Genomic DNA, 24,989 nt, shown 5'->3' with positions numbered 1-24,989 from the left:
ACGGCACCTCCGACAATGCAACACACACCCAGCACTGTATTGGAGTGTTACCTTAGACAAAATTATTCCAAATCCCAATGTTGGGCATGCACCCACAACCTTCTGACTCAGAGGTGAGATTGCTATCACTGAGCCAGGCTGACACACACAAACAGGATTAAGGTAGGATTTGAAGACAGATAGTGAGGCAGCAAGAGGAAGGGAGTTCCAGAGGGTAGATGGTCGATAGCTGAAGCTATCTCTCCTGCTCTTTCCATTTTCTTTTGCATTCTTCATCTCTAAATATTTTTCCAATTCTCTTTAAAGTGTTGTTATAGTCTCAACCTTCAACAGCCATTTATGGCAACATATTCAATGTTCTAACAACTTTCTGCATCAACATGTTTCTTCTAAATTCACCCTTAACTCCTCCAGGGACATTCATAAAACTGTCCTCTTGTTCCTGATTCATCAACAGCAAGAATAATCATTCACTGTCTAACTTTATAAAGAGGCATCCTATAGGCATCTTTAGTGTCATGTGGAGTCCTTTACTGTATGGTTAGAACACTCACCTTGCAAGTGAGAGGACCCAGGTTCGATTCCTGAGCGGGGCAAAATCCTAGGCAAGTTTCTTTACTCCACACACCTGTTAACAGAGGCATGTGGAGTAAGGAAACTTGCCCAACATTTTGCCCTGCAGGAATCAAACCCAAGTCTCTGGCTTGCAAGGCAAGTACTCTCACCACTGAGCTACAGGACTCCACACCACTGAGCTATAGGACTTTATTTGGGAGGGATAAATAAAAATTATAATAATTTGGTCACTCAATCCACGACTGTTTGTGGGACACTGCTGTGTGCAATTGGCTGCCACGTTTCGCCCACAAAATATGCAGTCAATTCTGTATATTCTGTATATTCTGTGAAGCACTTTGAAACGTGATAAGGCATTTTATCAATGCAAGGAACATTATTTAAATTTCTGAAAGATTATGAGAGGATGGACAATGTATAGAGTACAACATTCAAATAGACAATGCCTCCACCTTCCCATTCACTCCCATTGTACACAATCCCAATGGAACAACCTACATCCCTTTCATAATCCTTGCATTTGATGGATGGGAAGGAGCTTGGTCGATTAGATTATTTACTTGGTTGACTTCAATTGTAAATATTCCAATCAACCAAGGCCCTTCCCATCCATCAAATGCAAGGATTATTATTATTATTGTCTGGAATCCCAATGGAATAAACACATTGACTCCCACTTCATATAATTCCAATGGAACAACCTTCATCCCATTGACTTGTTCATAGATCATTCCTCCACCTCTGGCTTTACCCGGAGCCATCCCGGTCAAACATAAGTGCAATGGATGTTCCCTCTCTAGCATGTGTCCGTCCGTCCATCCATCTTCCTAACCGTGACGTTTTGAAATCCATGGCTATTTTTATTGAAGCGTTTATTTTTTTGCATTGCAATGACCCTTTAACAAGTAAAATTATTTTTTTGCACCGTTCACTTTTCTCATAATATTTTTTCCAATAAAAAAAGCACACAATTCTCCCGATCGATATAGAGTAATGTGCAGGATATTTTGGTAAGAAGGTTCAAAGTCTTTGGGGGATTGTTTTGGGAACGAGCAAGGAGTGGTGTGTGGTGGGGAGAAAAACCTGAAAAAAAGTGGGAAGGTAATATGTCTTTGAGTTTCTCACACCACTGATGCTACTGAGGCCACTGATGTGATTTTGGTGCTGTCTTCAGCCCAAGGTTGTAAGTTCTGAAGAGCGAAGAGAGAAGCATTGTGCAGACACACAGGATCTGCCTGAATGGGCTGGTTCAGCGATTTCTGAAATGCTTCCTGTTGTAGTTGAGCCAATATCCTGTTTGCTTGTTGTCTTTCAGCCTCCCTCTCCTCCGCTGTTTGCCTCCTTTAGAAAGACAAAGAGACAGCATCTTAGTAAACTAAATTAAGCCCAGGGTTTGACACATGCGGAAAACTATCGCCATGTTCAAGTGTCTTCAAACCTAACTGAGAATTTCATGCACCCCATCTATACATGGAAATTCCAGAGATATTTATTGGAATGGAATGTCCACTCTCTCTGTGGAGGGACACATTTGCTAATTTGAAAATATTAGGTGAAGGTTGGCAGGAGCCAAGGCTTGGGGACCCCAGAGAGCGTGCTGGGATAACTGCTGGAGTCTAACCAGCTAAAACTACATAGCTTGCCATTGATAGAAATGTCTGGCAAGCTTTCTCGCTGTTTGTCAGCTAGGACCACCCTACCCATTCTGACTTATCCTTGCAAGGTTAACAAGAGCTGAGTGGGATGACTCCCTCCCCCAGTGACTGGTCAATTCACTTTACAATATTTTCTGTGATGCGCTTTGTGACATCTCAACGACATAATAACTATATCAAATGCAAGGATTATTATTAAGTTGGATTCAAATAATAATAATAATCCTTTCTTTAGATATAGCGCCTCATCACACCTTCGAGACGTCTCAAAGCGCTTCACAGAATATACTGTAAAGTGAATTGACTGTATATTTTATGGGCAAATTGTGAATTGGAGTTGAGGTACAGATCAGCCATGATCTAATAGAATAACGGAATAGGCTCAAGGGGTTGAATGGCCACCTCCCGTTCCTATGTTCCTATAATAATAATAATAATCCTTGCATTTGATATAGCGCTTTTCACGTCAGGAGGACGTCCCAAAGCGCTTCACAGAACACACTGTAAAGTGAATTGACTGTATATTTGTGGGCGAACGCGGCAGCCAATTGCGCACAGCAATGTCCCACAAACAGTCGTAGATTAAAAGTGACCAATTTTATTATTGTTTTTGGTTTTGGAGGGATTACTATTAGGCGTGTGGAGTAAGGAAACTTGCCCAAGGTTTCTCCCTGCCTGGAATTGAACTCAGGTCTCTCGCTTGCAAAGCAAGTGCTCTAACCACTGAGCTACAGGACTCCACAATGTTGAATGAATGTTGCTGTCATATGCTGTCTGTCTGCGCTACATTGTTGAGTTATTTTCCTGCTGTTTCCCCACATGTTTGGACAGGCCGCCTCTCCTCTTGTCCCCTGACACATTTGTACCTAGGCTGCAATTTGTAAGTAATCTGGTAATTGTTATTTCCTCCGCACGCGATATCACTGTTGATATGAGTCGGAGACGCCGGCAGAGACTGATGTGGGAGGTGTCTGCAGCCCGGCAAACACAGAGCTCTGGAGCTGCAATGTTGCATAGCAACACAGGAGATACAGGTACACAGCAATATAGTGAACACGGGAACCCAACAAGCAATGGAAACATAGTGAACATAGAAATTTAGCAATCTGGGAATATAGGTTACACAAGGAACAAAGGACATAGAGAACATAGGAACACCTAAACAACAATAACCCAGTGAAGGGCGAGATGCAAGTTGATGATGTTGTTGAGGAGGAGCTTTGGGATTCTGAGCAACAAGGCAAGCATGGGGCTTTCTTACCTCCACTTGGTCCTCCTGTTCTGGAACCAGGTTTTGACCTGAGCGTCTGTCATCTTCAGGGCTTTGGCCAGCGTGGCTCTCTCAGCTGACGCCAGGTACTTCTGCCTGTGGAACCTCTTCTCCAGTTCGCAGATCTGCATTCGGCTGAAGGAAGTACGCGGTTTCTTTCGTTTGGGCGGCGTGCGGTTCTGGTAGGGGTGCCCGATCCGGCGGGCAGCAGCGAAGGGGGAGAGGGCGGCTGGAGAGAGAGAGTGAGAAAGAGAGAGTGATAGCGACAGGGACAGGAAAGCAGGAGCGATGACCATAACAAGAATAATCATAATCCTTACAATTGAAGTCAGGAGGACGTCTCAAAGCGCTTCACAGGATTTACAGTAAAATAAATGTGATGTACTGTAGAGTCTCATAGTTTTAGTGGTTAGCAAGCTTGCCTTGCAAGCGAGAGGACACAGATTTCATTCCTGAGTGGTGTGAAACCTTAAATAAATTTCCTTATTCCTTACTCTGTTTACCTAGCAACAAATTGCATTTTATAGCACTCCTCACACAGGGTAGCATCCCAGAGCATTATTACTCCCGGAAAGCGATCCGCCAATTGACGAGCAAACGGGTTCCTTCTAGCTAAACAGAGGTATGTGGAGTAAGGAAACTTGCCTAAGATTTGCCTAAAGGAATTGAAGCTGGGTCTTCCTGCTTGCGAGGTGAGTGCTCTGACCACCTTGCTACGGGACTCCACCTCAAGCCTGTTTGCTGGGACGTCATTGTGAGCAAACTGGCCTCTGCTTTCGCCTACAAAGTGACTCTTTTGCGTATCGCAAAGTCCTACAAAGTCCTGAGGTGAATGACCAATTTCTTCTGAGGGCACCTCTGTTTAATGTCTCTTCTGAAATGACGGAGTCTCTGACAATGCAGCACTGCACTGGAGTGTCAGCCTCAACTCTGAGCTCAAAGATCCCGACACGGGGTGTGAACCCACCATCTTTCGACAATAGAGGCAAGAGCACTACAGACTGCCTCGACTATTCCAGTGCCCTCCTCGCCGGTCTAAGCATCTCCACTACCGACACACAAATGATTCAGAACTCCACCGCCCACTTACTCACCAGCACTAAACACTGTACCCCATCACACCAGTCCTCGCTAGGATTCAATGGCTCTCTATCACAGAACGGGTCGACTTCAGGATCCTCTCCATGCCCTGGCACCTCCCTGCATCTCCAATCGACTTACTCCTCATTTCACTACCTGCTGCCTCTGCTCAGCTCTAGCCTCCTGCTTGCCTCTTGTCCCCTCCTTTCCACCATCGTTGGGTGTGTTTTCAGCCATTACACCCTGAAGCTTTGGACCTCTCTTCCCAATCCTGCCGCCTTGCCCTCTCCTTCCCCTCTTTTAGATCATGACTAAAAACCTTCCGCCTCGACCCTGCTTACAGTCATGTCCTCCCTCCCCCCAGTTCGGCGTCAGGCTCCCCCCACTGTGAAGTTCTCCGAGACATTGCCCCATGTGGATGGCGCTGTGCAATTGCAAATTCTTGTTGTCAACCGAATCAGGCTGACTCATACGTTCTCATTCTGATGGCTCTCTTCAGATATAGACACATTTAAAGCTAACTCCAGTATTCTCACACACTGTGCCAAGCAACAACAACAACAACAAGATTACATTTGTATAGTGCCTTTCACATTGGGAGGACGTCCCAAGGCGCTGGACAGTGCACAGCATTTCAGACCCGAGCTGGGGTTGGGGGGAGAAGGGAGGGGAGGGGAAGGGGTTGGCCGATGGGTCTTGAGGTGGGACTTGAAGGAGGCTAAGGAGGGTGCGAGGCGGAGTGATTGGGGGATGGAATTCCAGAGGTTGGGGGTAGAGTGGCTGAAGGCTCTCCCACCAATGGTAGGGCGGGTCGGTCGGGGGACGTGGAGCAGGCCGGAGCCGGCTGAGCGGAGGGAACGGGTGGGTTGGTACGGGTTAGGAGGTCGCAGAGATAGGGTGGGGCAAAGCCATGGAGGGCTTTGTATGTGAGGACCAGGATCTTGAACTGGATCCTCTGAAGGATAGGGAGCCAATGGAGTCGGGCGAGAGTGGGGGAGATGGGGTCATGGAATTTGGTGCGGGAGAGGACACGGGATGCAAAGTTCTGGATTATCTGCAGCCTGTGGAGGGAGAAGTTGGGAAGGCCAACAATCAGGACATTTGCATAGTCAATCCTGGAGGTGATGAAGGCATGAACAAGAGTTTCAGTGGCCTGAGGGGTGAGGTAGTGGCAGAGTCGGGCGATGTTACGGAGGTGAGGGAAGGCAGAGCGGGTCATGGCTTGAATGTGGGGGAGAAAAGACAGTTGAGGGTCGAACAAGACACCGAGGTTCCTGACTGGCGGTGAGTTGAAGTGTGCAACCATGGAGGTTGATGCTGCCGGAGCCTGAGGTGCTGAGGCGCTGGTGTGAGCCAATCAGGAGGGCCTCAGTCTTGTTCACATTCAACTGTAGGAAGTTTGCCCTCATCCAGGACTTGATGTCCGACAGACAGTCTGTCAGGACAGCAGTGGTCCTGGAGTTGAGGGTGGAAGCAGAAAGATAGAGTTGGGTGTCATCCGCATACATGTGGAAGTTGACCCCATGTCTGCGGATGATGTCACCAAGGGGGAGCATGTAGATATTAAAGAGGAGAGGGCCAAGGACAGAGCCCTGAGGGACACCAGACGTGACAGTGCGGGGGCTGGAGGAGAAAATGTTAGAGGGGACGGTGAGAGAGATAGGAATCGAACCAGGCAAGGGCAGGTCCGTGAAGATTGAGTAAAGCGGAGAGGTGGTGTATGAGGATGGAGTGTTCGACAGTGTCGAAGGCGGCAGAGAGGTCGAGGAGGACAAGGAGGCAGAGGGAGCCCTGATCACAGATGTTCAGAATGTCATGAGTGACTTTGACCAGGACTGTTTCCGTGCTGTGGGCAGTGCAGAAGCCGGATTGAAGGGGTTCAAAGAGGGAATGGCGAGAAAGAAAGGAGCGCGATGACTCGTTCCAGGACCTTGAAGAGGAATGGGAGGTTAGAGATGGGGCGGTAGCTGGAGAGGAGGGATGGATCCAGGGAAAGTTGTTTCAAGATGGGGGTGATGACGGCCGTTTTTAGGGGGGTGGGAACTGAACCGGTGGACAGGGAGAGGTTGATGACATCGGGCAAGAGATGGGGCCAGAAGATGGAGCTGGGAAATGAGGAGAAAAGTGGGGATGGGATCGAGGGAGCAGGTGGTGGGTTTGAGCTTGCGGACAGTCGTGGTAAGGGAGGAGGGAGAGATAGGGTCGAAGGAGTATAGGGGGGATGGGTAGGGTGTGGGTCATGAGGGGTGGCTGTGGACGGGGCTGAGGTGGCCTGTCCACAGCCACTACTGAAGCACTACTGACAACAAACTGTTATGCATTAACGTCAGGTTTGCATGACACAGAACAAGGTCTGGGAATTAAATCATCAGACTGTCAAGCAGTGTGGACTGGGGAAGCAGTGTGAGAGCAGGAATATACAATAGGCTGCAAAAAAGTAATGTCATTTATAGGCAATCAGATGGCGTCAGCTGCACTGTGCATCAAGGCAAATATCTATCATATGCAATGAGTTTGAGCGTTGATACATTGAGAGATTGCCAAGGCTACACAGCTAATCCACTTCAAAGCTACCAATGATCAGATTGTTCCTATTTACATAATAATAATTCTTGCATTTGATACAGTGCTTTATTGCATTGTTGAGACGAATCATAGCGCTTCACAGAATGTATCATAAAGTGAATTGACTGTGTATTTTGTGGGCGAAACACGGAAGCCAATTGCGCACAGCAGTGTCCCATAAACAGTCAGGGATTGAGTAACCAAAATTATTTTTGTTTGCACAATTGGCTTCTGCATTTCGCCCACAAAATACAGTCAATCCACTTTACAATAAACTCTGTGAACCGCTTGGAGACATCCCAACGATGTGATAAGGTGCTATATCAAATGCACGTGTTTTTATTATATGAAGCAAATGAAAATGGAGTTGAGGTACAGATCAGCCATGATCTATAGAATGGCGGAACAGGTTTGAGAGGCTGAATGGCCTCCTCCTGTTCCTATATTGCTACAAAACACACATCACTAACTTGATAAGCAAGTCTCCGCAAAGCTGTTTTGAGGTTCTTGGCTCTGTAGCGAATGTGGGGACTGTTGTTATTTTTGTACATGATGAAAAACTGGTTGCATAGATTCAAACAAATCCCAACTGGCTGGCAGGCGGGCGTTGGCTGGTGATACTTGGGATTGTCAAAATGTAGCAAATTAGCTGTGACGGTGGGAGAATGTTTCACTGGGGCACGAGCGCTCAAAAAGAGATCACAGGTACTTTTCCCCTCCCGGCAACAAGATTGGAGCACGCCCATTCCTAGTAAAGTGCCGTAAATTACATGGGCCTTGCCAACCTGCCACTCAAAGTCACCTTTACTACTTCCATTGTTCTTCATGTGCAGTCTGTTTACAGCACAGTGTAAGGCTATTCACATGCTCTCTCTCCCTTTGTTTCCGTGTTCAGTGTCTTCGGGCGTCCTCCTGAAGTGAAAGGCGTTAGTTACACAAATCTAATTTGTTGCTGTTGCTTGTGGTCACTCTCCCACTGGAGCTCCCTACTCTAATCCCATTCCTCTGCTCTCTCCTCATCATGTCTGTGCTAGTGCTCGCTCCCCCACTGGTATTTATCCAATTCCCTTTTAAGCATTATGATAAAGTCTCCATTTTTTGGGGGTCAACCATCACCAGGCTCCAAACCAAACTGAGAATTCCATGCAGCCCACCTACACGTGAAAATTCCAGAGATAGATTAAAAAAGCCTCAGCAGCAATTATGGTAAAGCAATCCACAGTTTAGCAACCCTGTGTGTCTAACAAAAATATCTTCACACCTTCTCCTCCTTTTGCTCTGATGATAATCCTAAATTTACACCTAAATCTATCGCGTTATGTTTTTTTTAAGTTGATTTTAATTGTATACCCTCGAGAGTAACTCATCATGTTTCTGTGAACATGGTGCCCCTTTAATTTATAATTGTTTAATTACGTTAGTGTTTTCCAATAATAGTATTGATAATAATAATAATCCTTACATTTGATACAGCACCTTTCACCTAAGGTGGGCATCTCAAAGCACTTCATACGATACACTGTAAAGTGTAGTAACTGTATATTTTGTGCGCGAATGTGGCAGCCTATTTTGCGCAACAACGTTCCACAAACAGCCATAAAAAAGTGAGTAATTTATCTCAAGAATTGTCATCCAGGACACTAGGAGAGAGAGACTCTTTTCTCTTTTGGGATCTTTAACATCTGTCTGAACAGGCACAGATGGGACCTCAGTTTAACTTCTCATCTGAAGGGCTGTGCCTCCCACACTGACACTGGAGTGACAGCCTGGACTATATGGGTTCCAAGTCCTGACGTGGGGACTTGAACCCACAATTTTCTGATTGAGAAATGAGAGAGCTATCAGTGAGCCAGGTTGTCACACATGTAAAATACTTGTGCAGTTCTGTTTTGCAAACAATCATACATCATAATAATCCTGATGTCCGATGCAATGTCCTAACAGCTCAATTGCTTTCAAGTGTAGTGACTGTGTATTTTGTAGGGGAATGAGGCAGCCAGTTTGCTCAATGCAATGTCCCACACAAAGCCAGTTTATCTGGGGGATTGTCGGCCAGGACACTTGGAAAGAGAGGAGTGCAGGAGAGGGGAATAGAGGAGTGTAGGAGAGGGAAATAGGGGGGTGTACAAAGGGAATAGAGGGATGTAGGAGAGGGGAATAGAGGGGATTAGGAGACTCATGTGGAGTATAAACACCGGCATGGACTGGTTGGGTTGAGCAGTCTGTTTTAGTGCCGTAACTTTCTATTTAACTTTAAATTGCTGTTGAGTGTTATAGTGGTCATCCTGTGACCAGTACACTGTATCCCTACATTAAATCCATATCACTTGTGGAATAGACTTACAACAAATGTACCACTTTGTGTATAGAATATCAATCCATATTTCTGAGAGAAGGGAGTTACTCTGCCGGTATCCTGGCTGACAATCCCCCAAAATAAAATTGGTCATTCACTCCAATTGGTTGCTTGCGGGACATTGCTGTGCGCAAATTGGCTGCTGTGTTTGCCTACAAAATACGCAGTCACTACACTTTAGAGTAAATCTCTAAAGAGATCCTGTAGCTCAGTGGTTAGAGCACTTGCCTCGCAAGCGAGAGACCTGGTTCGATTCCCGGCAGGGCGAAACCTTGGGCAAGTTTCCTTACTCCACACCCTGATAATAATCCCTCAAGAAAAAAACAATAATAATTTGATTACTCAACCCACGACTATTTGTGGGACACTGTTGTGTGCAATTGGATGGTGTGTTTCGCCCACAAAACATAGTCAATTCACTTTACAATATATTCTGTGAAGCGCTTTGAGACATCTTGAAGACATGAACAGTGCTATATCAAATGCAAGGATTATTATTATTATTAAATCCAGTGAAGTGAGTTGAGACATAATCCCGGTGTGAAAGGCATTGTATCAAACACAAGGATTATTATTAATGATTATTTTACTGCACGCTTTCCTGAAGTAATTTCACCCCCCCCCCACGCTGTTCCCCACGACACCTTTATTCTTTTTCCCTTCTTTCTTACTTCCCCACCACAATCACCTTTCCTTGTCAGCCTGGCTCAGTCAGCAGTGCTGTCATCTCTGAGTTAGAAGGTTGTGAGTTCAAGCCACAAACTTTTGAGCTCACAGAATAGGCTGATGTGCCATGGTATCTTTAACAGATCTTTAACGTGAACAGGCAGATGGGACTTTGGTTTAATGTCTCATCCAAAGACAGCACCTGCGACAATGCAACACATCTCCAGCACTGCGTTGGAGTGTCATCTTAGACGATGTGATTCCAAGTCCCTACATGGGGCTTGAACCCACAACCTTCTGACTCAATTTGCAACACGGCATAAATAGAGTAAATCTGGACCAGGTGGAAGTTCTCCCTGGTAATAGGTAATTTGTCTGGCCAAGAATTCCTCCATACTCCTTCACCCCCCAAAAAAATCATTCAATTGACAATTCATCCCATTATTGTTTGTGAGTCTCTAGTCTGATTCCTGAACCAGGCAGGTCCTCAGTATTCCAGGGCACTGGTGATGACAGCACAGCCCAGCCTGGCTCATCGGCAGAACTCGGAAGGGCGACCAGTCACTGGGGGCAGGGAAACCTCCCACTCAGCTCCTGTTGACACTACAAGCCAAAATCCTAACAGGTAAGTTGGTAAGCGTGGGTGGTAAAAATAACAAAAACATAGGGAAAGTAGAGGACAAGAGCAACGATCAAGGTAACATAAACACTATAGGAAAAGAAAAGGTAATAGGAAGTTATTACACAAGGTGTAGCAAATCAAAATGTGAGAGAAAAACATTGTCAGAACATATAGAGGAAAATTAGTGACAGTTACCCAAATAAACATTATGTACACAAATGCACGTAGCGTAAGAAATAAAACATGTGAGTTGGAAGCACAAATTCAGCTCAAAGGGTATAATGTAATAGCCATTTCAGAGATCTTCTTGCAAGCTGGGCAGGACTGGGAGTATTCCAGGCTATAAGATCTTTAGAAAAGACAGGGACATTGGGAAAGGAGGAGGAGTAGCAATATTGATAAAAGACACTATTACAGCAGTGGAAAGGAGAGATTTCAGTAAGGGCAACTGTGGGTAGAAATAAGGAACAGCAAAGGAAGTAAGACTCTATTGGGAGAAGTCTACAGACCTCCGGAGAATTGTGATTCAGTGGTGAAATATATAAATACGGAGATCAGGGAAGCATGTAGCAAAAGCAACGTGGTTATGATGGGAGATTTTAATTTTCACATAGACTGAGAGAAGCAGGACACCTCAGGTAGTAAAGGTAACAAATTTCTCGAATGTATATCAGGACAGCTTTTTGGAACAATATGTGTTAGAACTAACAAGAGAACAAGCCATACTAGATTTGGTGATGAGTAATGAGCCAGATTTAGTCAATAATCTGACAGTAAGGGAACACTTTGCAAATAGTGATGATAATATGATTGAATTTGACATTAGATTTGAGAGCGAGAAGGGGGAGTCCCAAACCAAGGTGCTAAATTTAAGTATTGACCACAGTAAACTGGGCTGAATTGCTAGTGGACAAACCTAGAGATGAGCAATGGGAAGTAATAATAATAATAATAATCCTTGCATTTGATATAGCACTTTTCACGTCTTCTAGACATCCCAAAGCGCTTCACAGAACAGACAGTAAAGTGAATTGACTGTATATTTGTGGGCGAACGCGGCAGCCAATTGCACACAGCAATGTCCCACAAACAGTCATGGATTGAAAATGACCAATTTATTATTGGTTTTTTTGGAGGGATTATTATTAGGCTCTGTGTGGAGTAAGGAAACTTGCCCAAGGTTTCGCCCTGCCTGGAATTGAACTCAGGTCTCTTGCTTGCAAAGCGAGTGCTCTAACCACTGAGCTACAGGACTCCAAAGTGGAGTGGAGTGACTGTCTTTTGTGTGTGAAACACTGTAAAGTGTTTTTGTTGTTTCAAAGAATAGTGTAGTGTTTTTCCGGTTAATCTGTTTATAACCCCCGCCTTGTCCAAATTCCTCCTTCCGCCTCCAAAAAGTAATCAAAATCAATTGTTTACACATCTTATTGCTGTGTGCGGGATGCCACTGACACAAGTTGGCTGCCCATTCACCTCACAACAACATTCAGCTCAGTGGTTAGAGCACTTGCCTGGCAAGCGAGAGATCTGGGTTCGATTCCCGGTAGGACGAAACCTTGGGCAAGTTTCCTTACTCCACACGCCTAATAATAATCCCTCAAGAAAAAGCAACAATCAATTGGTCACTTCAATCCACGACTGTTTGTGGGACACTGCTGTACGCAATTGGCTGCCGCATTTCGCACACAAATATACAGTCAATTCACTTTACAGTATGTTCAGTGAAGTGCTTTGAGACGTCTGGAAGACGTTAAAAGCGTTATATCAAATGCAAGGATTATTATTATAGTTTACAGAAGTTTCTTATAAGTGTAGATGTAATTTGTGCTTGGTTTCAGAGCTATGTATATATCTGCATGTATCCTATGTACACACATAATTATAATAAATAATAATCCTCACATTTAATACAGCATCTTATCATGCATATCACGTCTGCTGTGTGAAATTGGCTGCCTTGTTCCACTCACAAAATACTGTCAATTCACTTTACAGTAAATTCTGTGGTAAGGCACTATGTCAACTGCAAAGATTATTATTATGTCTTCAAGAGGTCTCAAAGGGATTTACTGTAAAGTGTAGTGACTGTGTATTTGTAGGCGAATACAGCAAACAATTTACAGAGCGACGTCCATACAAACACCCTGGAGTGAGTGAACAATTTTATGTTTATTTTGGGAGATTGTCATCCAGGATACTGGGAAAGAGAAACTCCCTTCTCTTTACAAGTATTAAAGATAGTCATATAATTATAGATAATTATTTGGGGAGGAAAAGTTTGCAGGGCTATGGGGAGAGCGCAGGGGAATGGGATTGAATTGGATAGCTCTTTCCAAAGACCAGGCACAGACATGATGGGCCGAATGGCCTCCTTCTGCGTTGTATAATTCTATGAGACTCCGAATGGCCTCCTTCTGTGCTGTATAATTCTATGATTCTATGAGACTCCGAATGGCCTCCTTCTGTGCTGTATAATTCTATGAGGCTCTGTGCAACTCTTTGAGACATCTTCCTGATGTCAAAGGCTCTGTATCAACTACAAGGATTATTATTATTGCATTTGATGTATGCCGGCTCTTTGAAAGTACAATCAATTCACCTTCATTGCCCTGCCATGGTCCATTGAACAGCACTAAGGGATCTTTAATATCCACCTGAACAGACCTTCTGAGTCGGTGGCGAAAATGCTGCTAACTGAGCTAGACTGACACATAATAATATAATAATCCTTGCATTTGATATTGAACCTTATCACGTTGTTGAGACGTCTCAAAGCGCTTCACATGATATACTGTAAAGTGAATTGACTGTGTATTTTGTGGGTGAAACACGGAAGCCAATTGTGTAAAGCAGTGTCCCATAAACAGTCGTGGATTGAGTAACAAAGTTATTACATAAGAATGTAAGAAATGCGAGGTGAAAAAAGACCAAGGTCAATCTATTTCGCCTTCCACCTTCCTGGTGGTCACATGCACATATGTCCCAAACCACCTATGTACTATATCCCATAATGTTATTTTCTAAAAGAAAACTATCTAATCTATGTTTGAAAGAATCAATATTTTTTTAAGGGAGTACTACCACTGGAATAGCGATCTGCCATTCAACTAACAACTGGGTTTCAACTTACTGCTAGCTAAACACAGGTGTGCGGAGTAAGGAAACCTAAGCTTTCGCTCCACCTGGGAATCGAGGCGATTGCTCTAACCACTACACTACGGGCCTCCACTTATCTTGTGTTAACATTGTACATGTTTCCTTGAGCCCATTTAGCTCAGCAGCAACCTGAACACCACAGTCTACCCTCCTCCATAGAGCAGGGGATATCTGTTTTGACGTCACAGAGGGGAAAAAAGTGCCAACTATTTACATGGATATTTTGAGACCTAAGCATGGACTGACCGCAGGTAATGTATCCCAAAAAATAGATGGAAAATCCCAGGAATTTTATATGTAAAATTAATGCATTGCCAATTGACTCCTTAATTTACATCATTACTCGTTTAGTATGTAATTTTCCCCCCAATGCGGTGATTCTAACTTAACTTAATAGCCTCTGATTAATTGTGCTGAATGTATTTCATCTTTAGTATCGAACTAGGGATCTGCTGATGTTCGTCTCGACTCTCTTTAGTCTGGGAATGGAACGTTCTCCTCTGGGAGGGGAGGGAGGTAGGGGGGTAATCGGACAGAACTGGCTCCCAGGTGATAACAATAATTGTTGCATTTGATGTAGCGCCTCATCACGTCGTTGAGATGTCTCAAACCGCTTCACAGAATTTTGGAAAATGGATTGAGTGTATATTTTGTGGGCAAACCGCGGCAGCCAATTGCACACAGCAATGTCCCCCACACAGTCATAGATTTTAAAAAAATGGATTTGCTTGGTAAAGCAATGTCAGAATAGAGCCCACCCTCTGATGTTCTCTAGTCCAGTTCCTGAGCCAGGCAAGTCCGCGGCACTACTGATGACAGCACAGCCCAGCCAGGCACATCAGCAGGGCGCGAAAGGGCACACCAGTCACTGGGGGCAGGGACTCTTCCCACTCAGCTCCCGTTAACCCTGCAAACCAAAGCCGTAATGGGTAGGGTGGTCCTTGCTGGATACGCAGCAAGAAAGCTTGCCAGACAGTGCTCTCAATGGCAAGCTATGCGGTTTTTAGCTGGTTAGACTCCAGCCGTTGCCCCAAAGCACACCTGAAGCATTGCCTCTTGTTAGGTAAGCAGGGTGCATCCCTCCAGAGAGAGAGAGAGACAGTTTGCATTTCATTCCAGGCAAAGGGAAATTTCCATATGTGGATGGCATACATATGCGGAACTCTTTCTGGTTTGGAGACTCTTAAACTGGTGTCCTCTCTCCTTACCCCTTCCTGCATTTTCACTGCTTTTGTTTTTGGTTGGGGTGGTGTGGAGTAGGGGTAGGTGGATGATGTGGCCGGGGTTGGGGGGAGTATTGTTATATATAACAATAAGCCTTGCATTTGATATAGGACCTTATGTCATCTTGAAGCGTTTCATAGACTATACTGTAAAGTTAATTGACTGTGTACTTTCTTGGTGAAAAGCAGCACCCAATTGCATACAGCAGTGTCCCACAAACCAGTCATGGATTAAGTGACCAAATTTTCGAGGGATTATCACCACTGGAATTGATCCACCATTTGACTAACAATTGGGTTCCTACTTACTGCTCGGTAATCAAAGGATTGTGGAGTAACGAAATTTGCTTAAGGTGATATCTAATATCTCTCTCCCATTGTCCTGGCCAACAATCCCCCAGATAAAATCAATCATGACTTTTTCTAGGACATTGCTGTGTGCAAATTGGCTGCCAATTTCCCTACAAAAACAGTCACTACACTTTATTGAATATCCTGTGAAGATATCCTCCCGGCATGAAAGATACTGTATTAAATGTAAAGATTATTATTATTATATCTCTGTTAAAAACGTCACGATTCCAAGGCTCAAATTCCACCTTCTCTTTGCCTGCCGGCTACTTTGCCTTACAATTAAACAAAAATTGGTCATTCAATCCACGACTATTCGTGGGACACTATTCTGTGCAATTGGATGCCTTGTTTCGCCTACAAAATGCATTCAATGGAGTTAACAGTATAATAATAATCCTTGCATTTGATATAGAGCTTTTCATGTCTTTTAGACGTCTCAAAGCGCTTCACAAAATATACTATGAAGTGAATTGATCGTATAAGCACTCTGAGATGTTGCCCTCGTGGAAGGTGCTATATAAATCCAAGTTGTTGTTGTTGTATATCTTGTGGGTGAAACGCAGCAACCAATTGCACACAGCAGTGTCCCACAAACAGTCATGGTTTGAAGTGACCAATTTATTATTATTTTGTTTGAAGGAATTATTACCCCTGGAAAAATGATTCCCCCCATTGACTAATAACCGGGTTCCTACTTACTGCTGGGTAAATAGAGGCGTGTGTAGTCAGGAAACTTGGCCAACATTTAGCCCTGCCGGGAATAGAACCCAGGTCTCTCGCATGCGAGGCAAATGCTCTAACCACTGAGCTACAGGACTCTACCCTATGCCCTATTCAGGTGGATGAGACATTAAAAAAATCCTTCTATAGTTTAACTCTAGTAGTCGTGTAGCTCAATGGTTAGAGCACTCGCCTTGTAAGCGAGAGACCCGGGTTCAATTCTGGGCAGGGCGAAACCTTGGGCAAGTTTCCTTACCACACACCTAATAATAATCCTTCAAGAAAAAAAAAGCAATAAAACTGGTCACTTCAATCCACGACTGTTTGTGGGACACTTTGTGCGCAATTGGCTGCTGCATTTTGCCCACAGGTATAGTCAACTCACTTTACAATATACTCTGTGAAGCGCTTTGAGACGTCTAGAAGACTTGAAAAAGCGTTATATCAAATGCAAGTATTATTATTATTATCCTTCTTCTCACTCCCTCTGTTTGTCTTTCTCTTTCTTACCATCCGTCTCTCTCTTTCTTTGCCCCTTTGCAAGGTTCGCAAGCGAAAAGATCGCTTTCCGAGGATAAAAATCCTTCCAAAAAATAAATAAATTTGGTCAATCTATGACTATTTGTGGGGAGGGGGATTAAGGGTATAGATGGGTACAGAACCTTCTCCTGTACTGCTGTACACCTCTATCCCCTCTCCCCTCATTCCCTTTTTTTCCCCTCTCTCTTTCACCCTCTCCCTATATTCTTTTTCTTCTCCTTCCTTCTCTCTCTCTGGGCACAAAAGCAGTGACTACATCTGACAGCAAGTGTTGTAAAGGCTTTGATATGTTTTGCTTTAAAAAACATGAAATTCTTTTTTCTCTCTCTTGCCCTCCATCTCTCTATCTTTCTCTCTTCAGTGTCTCCCACTCTCTCTCTCTCTCTTGTCACTTTTCCTCTCTCTCTTTTGCCATATCTTCTTCCTATTTATTCTGTTCTCTAAAGTCTTCCTGACCTTTAATAGTAACAAAAGAATGGATATTTTAGGATTTAAACTGAACAGGAGCCGAGCTGTTGCACCGTGATAAAGCGCTACTCTGTTAACCCGGACTCTGACAACAATAATAATTCTTGTATTAGATATAGGCCTTATAACGTGTTCGAGACATCTCACAGCGCTTCACAGAATATATTGTAAAGTGAATTGACTGTATATTTTATGGGCGAAACACACAGCCAATTACACACAAACAGACGTGGATTGAGTATCCAAATTATTATTATGTTTATTTACTTATTGAAGGTGTTATTACCCCCAGAAAGCAATCTGCCAATCGACTAACAACCAGGTTCCTACCTACTGCAAGGTAAACAGAGACTGTGGAGTAAGGAAACTTGCCTAAGGTTTTGCCCTGCCCGTAAATCGAACCTAGGTCCTGTCGCTTGCGAGGCAAATGCACTAACCTCTACGCTACAGGACTCCATATATTTGATCTCTGAACATGTCCCCCTGCTCTCTGGATTTCTTTTGTACTAAAAGTATAGCAAACCAATCAAAAGCTTTTTTAAGTGTCTCTAAAGCATTTCCCAAGGTCTCGATCTCATTACATGCACTACTTTCAATGTTGATATCACACAACGCTGGTCTGTATCAAAGCTCTGATGTGCTCTCAACACTTACTGAAGGAGGCTTCATTTAAATCTAATGGAGGAAACGCTTTACACAAAATATCTATAAGGTAAAACCATATACGAAAATTTCAAGGAATTATATTGTGTTTTATACATTTATTAGAGATGTAATTTTTTATTGCATATAATAATCCTTGAATTTGATATAGCGCCATATCACATTGTTGAGACATCTCACAGCGCTTCGCAGAATATATTATAAAGTGGTTCTTGACTGTGTATTTTGTAGGTGAAATGGGCCGCCAATTTGCGCGAATAAACAGTCATGGAGTCAGCAAACAATTTTATTTGGGGGATTGTTGGCCAGGACACCGGGAGAGAGAAACTCCCTTCTCTTTTCAAATAGTGCCATGGGATCTTTAACATCCACCTGAACAGGCAGATGGGACCTGGATTTAATGTCCCATCCAAAGGGCAGTAAATACAGTAAACAAAGTCAGACTGAGTTATGAACTCTGTATCCCCTAATTCTGTAAATTCTGTGATTTGAGACGTCTCAAGGAAATAAGGCATAATATGATTATAATAAAACAATCAGACATTCATCTCTTCAGACATCTAGTAACAAGCATTAAAAAATCAATTTCTCTATTTCTGTCCCATTCCAGAATTTGACAAATTCTTAAATACAGCCTTGATTTCGGAAAGCGTCTCTTTGTAAATTCCGCTGTCTAAAACACACAGTCACTACAGATTCCAGTAAGCTCTGAAAAATGCTTCGAGACGTTCTCCTGACAGTGTGAAAGGCACAGTACCAAACACAGGGACTATTATTGTTGCGACTATTGTGCACATTTTCTTACAGAAAACCAACTTCAAAGACAACAAAATAATTCAACAATTTGCTTGTTTGAGGCCTGCTTCCAAATCTAAATGTATTGTAATGCTTTTCCGGGATTCCATTATAAGAATATTAATCCTTGCATTTGATATAGAATATATTATAATAATAATAATCCTTGCATTTGATATAGCGCTTTTCACGTCTTCTAGACGTCCCAAAGCGCTTCACAGAATATACTGTAAAGTGAATTGACTGTATATTTGTGGGCGAACGCGGCAGCCAATTGCGCACAGCAGTGTCCCACAAACAGTCGTAGATTGAAAATGACCGATTTATTATTGTTTTGTTTTTTTGGAGGGATTGTTATTAGGCTCTGTGTGGAGTAAGGAAACTTGCTCAAGGTTTCGCCCTCTGCCTGGAATTGAACTCAGGTCTCTCGCTTGCAAAGCGAGTGCTCTAACCACTGAGCTACAGAACTCCAATTGTAAAGTGGAGTGACCGTGTATTTTGTGAGTGAAACGCGGCAGTCAATTTCACACAGTAATTAGTTATAGAATCATAGAATTATACAGCACAGAAGGAGGCCATTTGGCCCATCGTGTCTGTGCTGGCTCTTTGAAAAGAGCTATCCAATTCAATCTCATTCCCCCGCTCTCTCCCCACAGCCGTGCAAACGTGTCCTTCCCAAGTAATTATCTACTTCTCTCTTAAAAGCTGCTATTGAATTGGCTTCCACCACCCTTTCAGGCAATGCATTCCAGATCCGAACAACTCTCTGTGTAAAAAAATTTCTTCTCATTTTCCCTCTTGAGTTATAACTTAACTCAACATAGTTCTGCAAAACACATGCCTCCTATGTAGGTGGGCAGGCAGCTTTGAATGTGTGTTTAAGAACCTTTATTCGAGGGGTTAAATATTAATTTTCAATTGTAACTTTGAATTACAAACCCTGTTTTGAAATGTGGTTCTTAAAGGAACTCACAGAATGTATGGCCGCTACAATTTACAATAAATCCCGTGAAGGGCTTTGAGACGTCCTCATGACGTGAAAACACATATAATACAGTGTAATACTACTACAGATAATCCTTGCATTTGATACATCGCCTTATCACGTAACGCCTGGCAGCGCGAAAGGATGAGAAAGCTTCCCTACTCCACACACCACTGTTTATCTAGCAGTAAGTAGGCACCCGGTTGTTGGTTGATTGGCGGATCACTTTTCCAGGGGTAATAATTCCTTCAAAAACATAATAAATTGTTCACTTCAATCCACGATTGTTTGTGGGACACTGCTGTACACAATTGTCTGCCGCATTTCACCCACAAAATACACAGTCGATTCATTTTACAGTATATTCTGTGAAGCGCTTTGAGACTTCTTGAAGACATGAAAAGGTGCTATATCAAATGCAAGGATTATTATTATTATTATTGAGGCATTTCAAAACACTTCACAGAATAAATTGAATTTTGTATTTTGTGGGCGAAAAGTGACAGCCAATTATGCACAGCAATGTCCCACAAACAGTCGTGGATTGAGTGACCAAATTATTATTTTTTTTGAAAGGATTATTATCCCCAGAAAGGGATCCAGCAATCGATTAACAACCAGGTTCCTACTTACTGCTACTAAATTGAGGCAAGGAAACGTGCCTAAGGTTTCGCCCTGCCCGGGAATCAAATCCGGGTCCTTTCGCTTGCGAGGCGAGCGCTCTAACCAATATGCTACTATACTCCAAATGCAAGGATTATTATTTTTTTAAAAAACCTTGAAGACTGTTCTCATGATCTGCAAAATTCTGGTGCTCTGAAATATTACTGTGAGTCTCAACACAGGTGGAATTTTTTTTACTGCAAGAACTATATGAGAAATTTTACATATGAATTATTTAAAAATACCGAATTTGCCCCATAGAGAATATTGAGGGGGGCGGGAGAGAGAGAGAAAGAGAGAGAGAGAGAGAGAGAGTAAGGGGCAGAAAAGTCTATCAGGTTTTAAACCCATTCTGGGAAACGCAGTCCAAACACAGTTAGGCCTGACATCACATTATTGAGTTAAACATGAATTAAATTAGTATATTTTTTGTTTTGCCCACAAAATCAATCCGCAGTCAATGCATAATAAAAATAATAATCCTTGCATTTGATATAGCATCTCATCAGGTCTTTGAGACGACTCAAACTCTTCACAGAATATACTGTAAAGTGGAGTGACTATATAATAATAATAATAATCCTTGCATTTGATATAGCGCTTTTCACGTCTTCTAGACATATCAAAGCGCTTCACAGAATATACTGTAAAGTGAATTGACCGTATATTTGTGGGCGAAAATGCGGCAGCCAATTGCACACAGCAGCGTCCCACAAACAGTCGTGGATTGAGTGACTATATTATTATTATTATTATTATCCACTATACAATGAGTAAAAGTTTTGTTCTGCCCACAAAATACAGTCAATTTACTTTACAGTATTTTCTGTGAAGCGCTTTGAGACGTCTCAACGACGTGATAAGACGCTGTGTCCAATGCAAAGATTATTATTATTCAAAGTGTGGTTAAAAGTGTTTCCTTTCTCCCCTGTAACATTTCTACTGAGAGGCACTATTTTCTGATTTTTGCTGGAAATCGAGAGAGACAGACAGACAGACAGACACAGACAGACAGACACAGACAGACTGACTGCATAGCACTAACAGCGCTAAACCCTTTAGTACATCATTTCAGTTCTAGCTTTGAATTACAAATGTGACAATTATTATTGTTATTTTTATTGATTTCTAAGGATTTGCAAAATTCTGCTTCTTTGCAAATATAATAAATTTAGAGCCGGTCGGGAATGATTTAACCCCGTTCCGTGCGCATCCCATCCCATCGCGCAAAATAATAGCCCTCGGAAGAGGATTCGTAAACGCTATTTTAAATGTGTTTTTTTTTGTAGGGAAAAAAAAGCAAAACAAAACAGCTGTTTTCTCCTATTTTCTCGTATTTAACGGCACAAAACTCTATTCGGGTCGACATTTCGGAGCGTTGTTTTTAAATTGCATTCAATTGTTAAAATAATTGACGTTCACTCGTCCAAAGGTTTAAATGATTTGAGGAATATTCGCTCTGTTTGATGGGAGGGACTGTGCCAGTTATATCTGTATTTGATAGACTATTATTTGTGTATATATATATGTGTGTGTGTGTGTGTGCAATGTATATATAATGTAATAAGGATTATTATGGATGTGAAAGCTCCTGTGTCTTGTCTACACCAGAACACAGTGAGATTGACCAGGTTTCAGGGGAGAGACTGGGTTAGGGCGACTACAGTAACATTAACAACCCTGAACACACTTAATCCTCTATTTAGCAATACATCTCACCGTGTTTCTCCTTTCTAAACTCTGCCTCGAGGTGGGAAAAAAACATTAAAACATCTCCCTTTACGATCTGTTCATAAAACCCAGGATTTAAATCGAATTATATATAATTCGGGGGCAGTTTCATTAGTTTGTACCATGTAAAATGATGTTTTATGTTTTGTTTAATAATGATTATTTTATATGTGTGTATATATATGTGTATATATATATTTGCTGTTGAATGCTCCCCTTGTCACTGTCTCAATTCCAAAATAACAGTTGGCCTTTATATTTATAATGTTTTTATTGAAACAAAATAAAATTCGTTGATCGTGTGTTTTTCATGATTTCATCTTGTTCTCCCCTCAGTTTTGATCCTCGCTGTTATACACCAGCGTTTATGTGAGCAATATAACTGTGTGTGCGACTGCATTTTAATTTAACATTAAAATATTATTGCATCGTCCACATCTCGGGCTCAAAACGCTTCACAAAATACAGCCTTTCCCATTACATGTCCATTACATTATCACAATAATATGGTTTAACTTCTATAATAATAATAATAATAAGGTTTAACTTCTATACTAATAATATGGTTTAACTTCTATGAAAAATGCGCACGGTGCGATATTTACATTTCAAATGATATTTTTGAATGCATATTTTTAGATAAATATATATATATAATTTTATTTTCGAGTCCATTTGACATTTGGGCTCAATTGTTACCTAAATAAAAACACTTATGTATTACACAACGCCTCCCCTTGTTTGATTAGATTTATAAGAAAATATATATTTGTAAAAAAAAATCCCCAATCTCTATTTTCAAATTAATTTAGAATTTGTGCGCAATTATGACCTAAATAAAAGCAATTCCCATGTTACACACATGACCTTATTTGATAGATGTTAAGTATATATATATATACACACACACAGTATTTATAACACTTTATTTTCAAAGGGATTTTTATAAAACCCATTTTTTCTCTGCAATTCCCCGTCTCCTTCTCCGTCCTTTAGGAATATGCTTTAGGAATAATACAAATAACTGTAATGATAATCCCTGCATTTGATGTAGCAGTTTATCACGTCGTAGAGACGTCTCGAAGCGCTTCACCACAATAATAATTTGGCCCCAAAAATACACAGTTACAACATCGTCTGAAGCGCTTTGAGACATCTCGTGCGACCCGATGAGGCCTCATATCAAATGCAATGATAATATTACTATTTCGGTAATATTATTTAATAATATTTATCTTTGACACATATACCTCACCTCCCGGAATAAAACACGCACACACATACATATATATATATACACACACACATATATATACACACACACACACACATATATATATATATACATACACACATATATATACGCATACATATATATATATACACACACACATATATATACATATACACATATATATACACACATACATATATACATACACACATGTATAAACACATACACATGTATACACACACATGTATATATACACACGCACAGACATACATATACATATACACACAGACACACACACACATCCACACAAGACTCACCTGTTAGCCTGTCTTTGGCGAAGCGCCTGCTGTTCTCCATCCAGGGGAAGGTTACAGTGGACAAGTTGGCCAGACTGCTAGTCATACTGGGCACAGTGGGCATCCCAGCCGAGAGGGGAGGGGGTGGGGGCATGGGTCTGTGTGCCGGCACTCTGATAACCCCAGAGCCAGCGTTCATATTCACATTCATATTAATGCTCATGTTAACGTTGAAGGAACTCGGCAGCCCAGCCATGCCACAAGCGTTACTGCCATAGGAGTTAATGCAGTGGGTATTGGCATGAGAGCCATAGGGGTGCGTCCCAAAGTGGTAATCCGTCTCAGGAGCTCTCTGACCCGGGTGCATGCAACAGCCAGGGTCGCTGGTGTTCAAGATCTGGTCGATACCGAAGCTGATGGGTTCGTGTTGAGGGTGAGTTTGGCTGATTTGCTCCATCGATGCATGATGCTCCATGTCTCTCTCACTCTCTCGGCTGCTTCAGTTTTATCTTCTTCTCTCTTGTTTGCCTTGTCTTCAATTTGTTAAATGTGTGGTTGAGTTTTTAGTATGAGTGTGTGTGGAGTTGGTAGACGGGTTGACAGAAACTCCCACCAAATAGTTACCTGACGCGTCCTTCTTTCGTTCTTTTTTATTTTCCTTCTTTTGTTCCTTCCTCTGTTCCAAAATGCGGAGTGCTTGTTTTATTGCAATCTTTACAACATTTCTTGCATTTTTTTAGAAAAAAAAATGTGTTATATGTGCGCGTGTGTGTGAGAAAACCACAAAAAAATGTAAACCCACGCTCCTCAAAATGACTGCTCTCCGCCCTCGCCAGCTGGGTCAATAAATAAAATATATGTTTATGTACGCACACGCACAGACACGCGTTTTTTTTGTAAAAAAAAAATAACATTAAGACAGCAGTTCTCCCCTTCCACGTTGCATTCGACTTTCTGCAGGTAACTGCGGGATTGGGCTGCGTGATTGACAGCTCGCCCTGGGACGCATCATCCGTCCCGCCCCCTCCACGCTGATTGGAGCGCACCTTTGACGGACACACGGATCCCTCAATCAGCGCGGCCGCCGCCGGTCCCATTCATAACTTTGCCTCCGCCCTATTCGCCCGCCAATCGCGGCATCTGGATCCTGATTGGCTCAGAGCGGCTTGGCTGCCTTTGATTGACAGGCGTTGCTCAGACACTGGACCTCGATTTTAGCAAAAAAAAACTACACAGAGAGAGAGGGGGAGAGAGAGAGATCAATAAAGAAGAAAAATGGTGTGCAATAAAAACACAGGGACGGTCCAAAAATAACACCGACACGCCGCGCTTTTCATTAGGCATTCATTTAAGAACTGCAATTTTTATGTT

At 42.5% G+C, this 24,989-nt stretch overlaps 1 protein-coding gene across 1 annotated transcript; it reads right to left on the bottom strand.

Annotated features, from left to right (window-relative positions):
- Positions 1–1,474: 1,474 nt before the first annotated feature.
- On the bottom strand, positions 1,475–24,384 carry tlx2 (T cell leukemia homeobox 2). The gene is made up of 3 exons (XM_007906664.2): positions 23,640–24,384; positions 3,493–3,730; positions 1,475–1,917 (listed from the first exon to the last, which is right to left on the bottom strand). The coding sequence occupies exons 1-3, from the start codon at positions 24,091–24,093 to the stop codon at positions 1,698–1,700; spliced, it is 912 nt and encodes a 303-aa protein (XP_007904855.1). The 5' UTR covers positions 24,094–24,384; the 3' UTR covers positions 1,475–1,697.
- Between the last annotated feature and the right edge of the window lie 605 nt (positions 24,385–24,989).

Source organism: Callorhinchus milii, unplaced genomic scaffold (genome assembly GCF_018977255.1).
Source record: "Callorhinchus milii isolate IMCB2004 unplaced genomic scaffold, IMCB_Cmil_1.0 Scaffold1, whole genome shotgun sequence".
In the NCBI taxonomy this organism is placed as follows: Eukaryota; Metazoa; Chordata; class Chondrichthyes; order Chimaeriformes; family Callorhinchidae; genus Callorhinchus; species Callorhinchus milii.
This window is presented reverse-complemented; position numbering and strand designations above follow the sequence as displayed.